Source organism: Rousettus aegyptiacus, unplaced genomic scaffold, assembly GCF_014176215.1.
Source record: "Rousettus aegyptiacus isolate mRouAeg1 unplaced genomic scaffold, mRouAeg1.p scaffold_m13_p_7, whole genome shotgun sequence".
In the NCBI taxonomy this organism is placed as follows: domain Eukaryota; kingdom Metazoa; phylum Chordata; class Mammalia; order Chiroptera; family Pteropodidae; genus Rousettus; species Rousettus aegyptiacus.
This window is the reverse complement of record NW_023416310.1, coordinates 74,114,062-74,124,563: the sequence shown is the minus strand read 5'-3', so window position 1 is coordinate 74,124,563 and position 10,502 is coordinate 74,114,062. Positions and strand designations below refer to the sequence as shown.

Genomic DNA, 10,502 nt, shown 5'->3' with positions numbered 1-10,502 from the left:
CCCCGTTTTCATATACTGCTCGTTAGCTGAAGACAAAACGGTAGACAATAATCACAGCTCCATGGCCTGGAGGACGTGGCCGGAGGGCAGAGCAGACAGCCTGTCGCCTGGCACGCTCTGCCCTGGACACACTCGCGTGACTGCGGCGGGGGAGGCTGGCTGGCCCTGAGGGTGTGTGCTCAGCACGGCCATGCTGATGTGACTGTCGCCTCCGTTTGAAACGAAGGGCGGCCCCCGGAGGACCGAACTCGCTCTGTTAAGTGGGAGGGAGGCAGAGACGCGGAAGGATGAAAGAGTCGAGGGCTTGGAACGCGGAGCAGCTCTGGTTCCACACTTGCTCCTCCTTTTCAGAGCCGTGTAATGAACACGTTGCTTTGCCCCGGGCCTTGGCTTCCTCGGCCATAATGGAGACTAAACCCTACTGAACAGGGTCGTGAGAATTATGTGAACCGTGCATTAGAAAACGTCTGCCCCCTGGCAGGGGCCCAGTTCGTTGACTTCTTCTCAGAGTCCATGAGTGAGCAGGATGTGTGTGTGGCATGAGCAGTGTTTCGGGGAGGAGACAGCCTGGAGACTGCAGTCAGAACTACTGGCCGGTTCTCAGGCGGCGTGACCGGTCTGGGAAGACAGGTAATCGTTACCCTGTGGCGTTGGAGCCAAGCCCACTGCCAGTGACAAGACTATAAAGGTTGACCTCCTGGCTGCTCCACGGACAAGGTGATGGACGGGGTGCAGTGCCCAGTGCCCACGAAAGCGCGGCCGTGCCAGCGTTCCCGTCTGCTCCCCGCCCTGTCCTCGGTGTCCCGTGGGCAGCTGAGGGAGGCAGGGCCTGGCCCCCTGCCAGCGCTGATCCAGATGCAGCTTTTAAACTTAAACCTCAGTGCCAGGCTCAGGCACGAGCCAGGCCCTGACTTCGCTGGGTCCCATGGGCATCTCTCCCGTCTTAGCAAGCTCGCTGACAGAAGCCTGCTTATAACTTTTGAAAGCTTAGGGGGTTGGAGTTACATGCAGATATTTCTCAGTCAAAATGTCCACAGACGCAATCCTTGCAAGGGGCTAATGGGAGCATCATGATGATGATGATGATGATAGTAATAATAATAATAATAATGATAGTCTTGCCCCTCAGGAGCTGTTAGAAGAGACACGTTTTCCCACTGATTATAATTAAACTAGTATTACCGGTCAACATCTCTTGCTGTCTTAAGAGGTATCAGGAAAATGATATTCAGAATCACTTGGAGGGCTGCTGGCGCCTCCCCAATCTCTGAATCAGCAGGTGCTGGACCTGTTAGTATTTCTTCAGTTCGCAGTGCTAGCAAGTGACAGAGTACACGGGAACCCCATGTCCCTTGATGGGTACACAGCAGCTAAGGCTAAATGGCAGAAATAGGATACAACGAGGCCCGAATACCCGACAGAGGGTCCGCAGTCTTTGCTACAGAGCGAGGAGGAGCTAAAGCAAGCCCTGGCTGGGAGGAGGCAGCTGGCAGTGACAGTTGGGGGCCGAGCCAGACGCAGTGGTGTCTTGTAGACGCTGCGCAGGGCAGAACTGGGCTTCAGAAACCAGGAAAGGGCTCCTCAGTGAACGCGCCCACGATGCCAAGGCTTTGATGGCATTTAAGCTTGGTGAGACCTGTCGATGTCTCGCAGAGGTCAGTGCTGAGCTTCACGGGGCTTTTGCGAGTGGCAGTGGGATTCCAGCTGCAGCGAGAGCAGCCTCCAGGGCCGCGACTAGCTTTCCGTCTGGGAGTGACTACCGCGAGGGTGCTCAGGGCCCAGCGTTTCCAGTGGCCTTGACTTCCTCAGCGAGGAATTATCCTTTATCTGGGAACACACACGGCTCTTCTCGGCTCCGCACGGCTGACCCACACCTGAGGCACGTGGATTTCGCTCAGGTTGCAGTAGGCTTAGCAGGTGACCAGCCCGCAAGGCCTGCTGTCTCCCAGGCCTATGCTTTGTCTTGACTTGCCTTCTCCTGGCCCGACCGTTCAGGTCTGTTTACCCAGAGGGAAGCAAGGCATGGCTTCCTTTCGGTTCAGCTTGGCTGAGAGCCCAGAGTGCTTTAACGTGCAGGCACACATGCTGCCCGAACCTTGCTGCCAGGGCCGCTGCTGGTCAAGGCGCAAGTGGCTTAACAGGGAACCAACCAAGTACAGCAGCGCCTCGGGGAACGTCATTTCCTTGTGATGCTGATAAGCAGAAAAACACAAAAGGCAAAAAGACAAGAGATCCCCGGCCAGGCTGGTCTGTGTGGCCTTGGCACGTTCTCCTCGCGTCCACGTGGATTTCTCCAGGTGTGTGAGGGGCGAGGCGTGTCTGAGCAAGTGTGGGGTGGGGGTGGCCTGGCAGCAGCATGGTGTCCTGTCCAGAGTGGGTCCCTACCTTGCACCTTGAGCTACCAGGACAGGTTCTGGTCCCCTGTGACCCCAAACTGCAGTCATGAGTTGGAAAGTAATTACCTTGTTTTAATTATTCTCTCTTAAATGGATGCAGAGTTCACCTTTATTTTAGTGTTTAACTTTAGGAGTGCTTTGGGTGCTTTGGGCCTTTATTTAGTAGTTTGATGTTTTTGTGACCAGAAACATGCTGTGGGAACTTAACTCGTTCATATCAATTAGCTGACGGTAAAGTGGATGTTGTTCCGTCATTTCGCTTAAAGCTGCGGTTTCTGGGAGCCCTTCGCCGGTGCTGGGTGGGGGCTCACTGCAGGCCGCAGTGTATCAGGTGAACACCCCCCAGCAGACTCCAGCGAGAACACGGCATGCAAGGCCGGGACAGTGCTGAAGGGCCGGCGGCCGGCCAGAGCAGCCGGCCAGAGCTCATCACACGCGCTCGGGGCCCGCCCGGACCTCCCCAGTCGGAACCCCTGATTTTCCGAGCTCTCCGGTCGCCTCCTACACACTCTAACGCGCGGCCCTCAACTTCAGACCGGCGCCCGCAACCATCCCGGGGAGCAGAGGGCGCGCGGCCCACTCCCGGCACCGTCTGCTGGCCTCGGGGCGGGCAGCGCCGAGTCGCGTCCGCGAAATCACGTGCACAGGGGTGGCAGGCAGAGGGAAGGGTTTACCTGTCACGCCCTGGGGTCTAAGATGCAGCTGAAGCTTCAGAGTATCAAATGATTTTATTATAAAACTTAAGCTAATTATTAATCTTTAATCACTTTTGTAAAAAACAGAAACACGCGAATAAAATAACCACACCCAAGACTCCCTATCCTTGCAAGAACAGCAGCCCTGGGCAGAGAACCTGCCCACGCCTCCTTCTACCTACGTCGGCCCCCTCAGCACGCGAGGGTCCTGCGATTCGTTACCTCTTAGGGGAAAGGAAACTAAAGCTACAAGATTCACATACAAGATATTCACGTTCACGACAACTTTAAAGCTATTCGATGCTAAAGGCTTCTACTTTCTAGTTTGTGACTCAGAAACAATATCAAATAAGCACTGTCAAAAACCTACTTCCAGCTAACCTTTACTGTCATCCTTAGAAATTACTATTTTGAGACTGGTTACATTCCTCCGTTGTAGCTTTTGTTTATCCCCTAGCACAAACTCTGAAATCTACACATAGTCTCCAAGTTCAAGTCTACAGGTTTGTTTCTGGCCCACCCCAGCCTGATGTAGTGTCTCTTTAGATATCTGTAGTGTCTACCGGGTGTCACCCCCTCAGACAGGCCACATAACAGCATAATGCAGGGCCACACCGGTCAAACTTGCTCCGTGTTCAATCTGGATCCTGCCCCAAAGTCAAGGTTGAAATCAGTGATGACCTTGGCCTGTCTTCAGTCCAAAGTTGCACTGTTAGGAAACGAATCTATTTCTTCACCAAAGTCAATGGAACTTCCAGAAGATGTCAGGCATATTCTGAAAAAAAGAGAATCACATCAAAATGCTTGTTGATAAGAGACTATACTTACTTAATTTTATGACCCCAAAGGAATTTGCAGTTAAACTAGGAAGACGTGACGTGAGTGAGGGACGTTCCGTAACGGCACCGAGGTCCCGCACAGCCGCAGAGACGGCTCCTCTCTGGCGTGAGGGCCCCCGTGGGCCTGACGCGCTTGCACTGTTCACTCGCTCGTGCTCGTCAAGGGGGGCAGACGGCTTAGAGACGCTTACGGACAGGACACGAGGCAGAGGGAGGGGACGCGGAAACCCACCCAGCAGTCACTGACGGTGGCTGAGCGCAAGCCCACTGCTCGCCTGTGCCCAACGCTCGCACTCACCAGTGTCTCCCAAGCAAGAGAGCGTTGTTTTGTGCATCTACAGCTGATTTTTACAATTAAACGCCAAATGTAATAAAAAGGCAAGTATGCATGACAGAAGAACCCCAGGGTAATGAGGCGGTAAGACCAAGTCCCCTTAAACACCCAGAATCCCTGCAGGACTCGGAGCAGAAGCGGGTCCCATTTAGGATGACGCCACCCTGGAATGCTTCGTTTGGTTTTACATCCGAATCGCAAGCCTGGGCTGAACGCTCGTTCAGGGGCGAGACTCATTTAACAATTTCAGAAAAACAAGACTGTCGTGTGAACGTGCCTGGTGCACACCGGCCGTCCCCGCGGGCGGCTAACGGGGCGTCTAGTCGTGGCTCGCACGCCCGTCTCTGGCGGCAGGGACGCTGTGCGCCGACACGGGAAGACACGGACCACTTCGCGGTGAAGACGACTCCACCTGCGTGAACACCTCCCAACAGCTCGCCCCGTAACAGCCCGCCCCTCTCCTATCCCCCCACGTCAGGCATGCGTGCTCCTGGACCCCAGAAGGGGTGGCACACCTTAGGGAGCATCCTGGGGCGGGGCCGCAGGGTCCTGGTTCTCCAGCTCTGGAGAGGACGCCAGGATGACTTCCTTTTTCTTGGCCGCCAGGAACTCATGAATTGCTCGCTCTATCTGTGGCCTGAAGATGTGGTTCAGTTTGGGATCCACCACTTGAGAGATTATTCTGTCCACTCCAGCCTCCAACATCCCCGACCTTGTGGAAACAGAGATGATTCTGTTATGCAGTGCTCCTGAGACTCTAGTCCCCAACACGTGCCATGTGAGAGCCCAGTGAACAGCCACTCAGGCGTAAGGGCCCTCCACTCGCCACGTACAGTTCGGGCTGTTACATTTTCACTCGGGGGGCGGTCCACGGCTAGCACCCACCGGTTATCCCAGCTCGTGATCCCATCCACTACCACCTCCACCTGTACAAAGGAACCAGACGAAGCGGCCTGTCCCAAGGACAAAGGACAAGTGACAAGATGATAGGGAAGACCCTGATGACAGGGGGAGCGAAAACCTCAATCTCACTGTCAAAGCCAGCGAGCCTCGGACCTGAGTCCACGTCCTTCGACGTCTCTTCTCTCCCTAGGCAGAGCAGAGGTGACCCGCAGCTGCAACCGGCTACGGTCCCCGCCTCACACAACACGAAACCGTCAGAGCTGCAAGAGCTTATGTCGCCAGCAACTCCATGTGGCGTTCGAGCTGTGACTGTTACCTATCACACACACTAGCCATCTCGAAGGCAAACAAGTAAACACACGAGAAACAAACTGGTTCTGAGCTCCTAAGGGGCTAAAAGGCACAGGAGGGCAAAAATTAGCCAAGACATATGCATTCAGACACATGGGACAGGGCAGTGAGGAGGGTTACGGTGACAGGAAGTTTGGAAGAGCCCACACAGGGTCCAACGGAAGCGTCCTCAGGGATTAAGATATTCGGAGAGCGTCGCAAGCATGTGGCAGGTGGTACTTATTTCCTCTTGGACTCGAGAGTCCTTGGGCCATTTGTGCCTTTGCTTGGGGTAAAAATCTGTCCTGCAGCAGGTGGGCAACAGGTACTGCAACGGAAACAGGTGCGTGAAGGCACACGGCGCCGAGCGAGGCTGAAACAGGCCCCTCACCCGTCAGGTGAAGGGTGAACGAAGCGCTCCCTGGACTCAGGTGACGCCTGCTTGTCGCCAGAAGCCGCGCTGTAAACACGGCGCCGTGAGCACAGGCAGACCCACGTCACGGTCTGTGCCTCACAGGTGAGCACGGGACACAGCGAGGGCAGCCGGGAGGTGAGGCCACCCCTCCTTGGGCACAAGCTGAGCGCTTTCCAGCTTGCCCCGCCCCAAGCCCGTCTTCCCACGGCAGAGTGACGGTACGGGGCCACTCGCTGGCTGCAGAATCCTGGTCAGGGGAGCAGAGCGCAAAGGAAGCGCGGCTCACTCTCTTGGAGGTTGTGCAAGGTGTGTGAGGAAGCACGAAGTCTCGTCAGGAGCCTAGAACTGAAGGGGGACGAGCAGATGGCGCGCAGCTAAAAGACGCGGCCACGCTTAGGGTCAGAGGAGAGCCCGACCTCCCGAGAAGCCGTCCACGCTGTGGACCTCGGGGGCAGCTCTGGGCCCGAAAGGGGGTGGTGGCCGACGCTGAGGCCTACAGCGCCTCACCTGGTGACAGCACTCCAGGGCTTAGCAGAAAACCTTCACTTCAACATGGCATTAGCATGTGCCTCAAACTCACAATGTGCAAGAGTCACAGAGACACGTCCCATATGAAGTCCAAGTTCACGTTTCAGATTAAACACAGTCTAGATCAAATCAAAAAGCAAAACAGTTTACACGGGCGGTAAAACTAAGCGATCGCTTGTGAGAACAGAGACCCAGGACCCTCGTGCCCAAGCTCCAGCGCCCACGGATGCTCGGCCGTCAAGGCACGGAGATCACACGTCCCGCCTGGGACGCCGTCCCCGGCGCCCACAGGGAGTGCGTGGGAAGCCTGCGTGGCGGGAGGAACCAGCAAGGATGTCAGCTGGGGTCTCTGCTCGCTTGGACCTTGATTTTAATAAGGGGGCGGCCTGCTGCAGCCCGCATGTGACGTCTGTGTGCAGTGCCACCGCCCTGGCCGGTGACGGGCATCAGCTTCCTCGCGAGTCCTACTTGTGAGACCGCCTTCGCGCTTACTTACTGAACCACACTCTGCCTCAGACCATTTCGCACTTGGTTTTTGTTCATCGTTGGATTCCATTCCTGCTTGTCCAGATGTGTTGACACGAAGTTATCCACCTTCTGCCTCAGGTTCTGGTAAGCGGGCTAAAATATCAAGAAGAAGGGGTGCGGTGAGATGCCCACATAGCAACCTCTGGCGGTCGCTCGTGCAGAGCACGATTCCCAGGCCCTGTGGCGCGCTCCCCACGACGAGGAGCTCCCGGTACGGCTCGCGGAAGGGAGGGACGCGGACGTGAGCGCCCACGTCATGGGGGGGGTGGTGCAATGCCCGATGCTTCGTGCTATGAACCCATTTACGCTTCAAGTAAGTCTCCGAGGGGGTCCCATTAGTTCCGTCCTGCTCCGCCTTTAAGGATTACACGCTTAGCCTATAAAAAGTACACACGTTGCCCGTTGCGGGTTCGAGACCGGCTCCACCGCTCGCTGGGGCTCTGCCCTTCCGAGTCTCAGCCACATCCGTCTGGGAAACTGTAATATCACTGCTCCACTTACCTGCAGGGTATTCTCAGCAATAAACGAGGGCCCAGGAAAGCCCTCTGCAAAAAATGCAGGGCCGCCCGAACCTTAGTGTGATGCGAGATGTGGACGCAAGTCAAAGCCTGCGGAACACCGGGAAGGGCTGAGGGGGAGCAAGGCTGAAGTCCGGAACGGAGCCGAGAGGCACTTACTGGTCTCCGGTGTCTCGCAGGTTCTAGACTCAACGGGATCAGGACAAGGTTCGCGGGAACTCGGTCAACACGAGGAATGTGTGCGTGTTCTGAGCGGCTCTTCCCCAAACCAGGGGTGGTACACTGCTGCTCTGCACTCCCCTCTCCCCCACGGTGGGCCAAGGATGCCACCCCAGCCCGGTGATGCTCAGATTAGCCACGCGATTTGCTGTTTAGTGGGATGTGAGTAATGAGGCCGTCACCATGGCTGCACTGTCTGGCTTGCCTCTGTGCTCTGGTAGCTCTCTGTGAGGGCGTGTCCTGGCCAGCCCCTGCCCCTTCAGCCTGGGACCTAGGATGAGTACACGTGCAACAGACCTAACCCCGACCCCCAGCTGGGACCCAGGCCCAGGAAACCTGCAGCCTACAGCTGAGCCACCAGCTGAAGACACCAAGATCAGTTGCAACTTGATGACCTGCAGCCCTGTCTGCGTGAGAGAGAAATGCTTGTCATAAGCCAGAGAGATCTGGTTTATTATGCAGTGTTACTGTGGCCAAAGTGTGAAGAGTCAGCTACATGAAATGAATGAAAGGACCAACAGGCCTTAGCTCCATGCGTGGACTTTTCCAAAAGGCCAAGAAAACTGACTGACGAGGATTCTCCACTAAACCTGGAGAGGCGGCAGCAGGGGGATGAGAGAGAAGTAGGACCCACACGCACCTGTGCGCTGTCGGCCTGGCAACTCCCGTTTCCTGGTAGCCATCTTCCCCTTGTCACTTGAGACCAAGTATCCAGATACTATACCTTCTACTATGCAAAATAACTCACCCAGTTTGAGATGACAGTTTACTGAAGAAGGACAGCAAACGTCACCACCAAACATGCACAGATCCTGTCAATACAGAGTAATCCCCTCCATTCATGAAGTGAAAGGACTTGCACTTCAGGTGCCCGCCATTAACACTTCATTGTATTATCTATCCCTTGCTTGATTCACCCATCAGTTAATAGTTCGGATACACTGCAAAGTACATTACAGTACACTTTCCCCTAATACTTCAGCGGTCTGGGGTGCGGCCTAAAAATAGGCATTTCTAACAAGTTCTCAGGTGATGCTGCTCATCCAAGGACCACACTTTGAGAACCATGGGGCTAAAGCAATGAAGAATTCAGTAAGTTGTGCCTGAAAATACACTAGCTTCGGCAATTACTAACAGTGCGGATCGTGCACTACATAAATGGTCTGGCCTACGTGGCAGTCTTCTACCCTGGACTACCCTGGAGTACAGGCGTCCAGGGCTGGATAGTGACTGACTCGTTCCGGTATCTATAGACCATGGCACGCAATAGGCCGATAAATGTTCAGTGACTAAATAGACTGGGTCTCCCTAGCCTTAAGGTCTTCTCTGAAGCTCACAACCTTGCTACGAGGTAGGCTCAGAGAGAAATCACTTCACTAGAGAGCCCGGTCAGTGACAGAGCCTCAACTCGCAGCCATCGTCTTGTTAGAGAAGCTTAGGTAAGGGAAGAAGTGAGTGTTCCAGCAACTACGGTACGTCTAACATGGAATATAAACCACCTTGGCAACTAAGCAAAGTTAAATAGCATTTTACTGGGGGGTTGGCCTATGGCACTAGGCTCTAAAATTGTCACTAACACCCCTTTAACTAATAATGGAGCACAAAATAAATAAAGGGTGCTGGCTCGACAACAATGTACCTTAGTTCAACTGCACACGCAAGTCTGCAAACCACTGAGCTAGAGAAGAGGAAGAAACGGTATTGATTGTGCGTTCAAACCATTCTCGCTTACTTGCCTGGCTTTCTCCACTATTAACAGACTGAGGTTTGTTCTTGAGAGGCTTAAAGGAACCCCATTTTGGGAAAGAAAGGGATTAGGCTCTAAAAACCAGGATCGAAACCCCAAGTTCAGAGAAGCAGCTGGGCTAAATTACATCATCAGGCTCAGACTCGTAGTGCTGGGGACTGGGAGCCGAACCACGTGCGCGTCGCTCGGAAACGCTCCCCGTACTGCCCCAAGCGGTCTGACCTCACTGCTGAGATTTTAAAGGCATCTTGTTTTCCTCTCTGTGTGGGGACAGCAGAGAGGCAGCAGCCTCGGCGCCCTGGTGGCCTCAGTACCTTAGTGTCCACGTCCGCCAGGCAGTCCCGGCGAAAGCTGTCAAACAGGCCCCGGCTCTTGAGCTGCTCCACGATGACAGCGATGAGCTGCGGGTCGCCGGGCGCCAGGGAGGCCGGGTTGGTGCGGCCGCCGCCCCCGCCGGCCCCCGGCGCGCCGGTCCCCGCCCCCGCCGAGGCCTGGCCCGCTCCGCCGCCGCCCACCGTGCCCGCGCCCCCCGCGCCGCCGCCGTCCGCCATGGCTGCGCCCCGGGCCCGCGAAGGCGACCTAGCACGGCTGCCTCTCAGGGACGGAGGGCCTGCGTCGTGTAGAGGTGGCGGGGGAAGAGGACAGAGCGGCGGCGGCGGGACACGGGGCGGCGGCTGGACAGGGGGCGGGAGCAGGCTCTGAGGCTGCCGCGGTGGTGGAACCGGCGGCAGGAACGGCCAGCTGCCTCCCGGGCGCCTTTCCGATGACGTCACAAGTGGCCTTTGCATTGTGGGGCGGGGGCCGTTCGGCAGTCATCGCCGGCTTTCTTATAGGGAGAGGTCTGGGCGACTGAAACTACAACTCCCGGCAGGCTTCGGGCCGCTCGTCGCCAATTCGCGGGGCAGTGTGGGAATTGTAGGCGGAGGGCCTCGTGATTTCCACCTACAGGATTGTCGTTTTTCCCAGCGTTGCAACCCTTGCCCTAAATGAGCGCGTCCCAGCTACGACCGATGATAAGAATCATCACCAGGGCTGATTAGAATGGTAGAT

At 55.9% G+C, this 10,502-nt stretch overlaps 1 protein-coding gene across 6 annotated transcripts; it reads right to left on the bottom strand.

Annotated features, from left to right (window-relative positions):
• Positions 1 to 3,105: 3,105 nt before the first annotated feature.
• Positions 3,106 to 10,272, bottom strand: BOD1 (biorientation of chromosomes in cell division 1). Of its 6 annotated transcripts, XR_004951804.1 has the most exons (6): positions 9,767 to 10,229; positions 6,937 to 7,061; positions 6,420 to 6,559; positions 5,321 to 6,257; positions 5,098 to 5,190; positions 4,860 to 4,976 (listed from the first exon to the last, which is right to left on the bottom strand). XR_004951804.1 is itself a non-coding variant. In XM_016145112.2 (4 exons), exons 1-3 carry the CDS (start codon positions 10,001 to 10,003, stop codon positions 4,781 to 4,783), a joined length of 558 nt encoding a protein of 185 aa, XP_016000598.2. In that variant the 5' UTR covers positions 10,004 to 10,217; the 3' UTR covers positions 3,106 to 3,866; position 4,780. The 6 variants fall into 6 exon arrangements, 2 of the variants coding, with proteins under 2 accessions (XP_016000598.2, XP_036079832.1); XR_004951802.1 differs by having other exon boundaries at positions 5,297 to 6,559; XR_004951801.1 differs by having other exon boundaries at positions 5,321 to 6,559.
• Between the last annotated feature and the right edge of the window lie 230 nt (positions 10,273 to 10,502).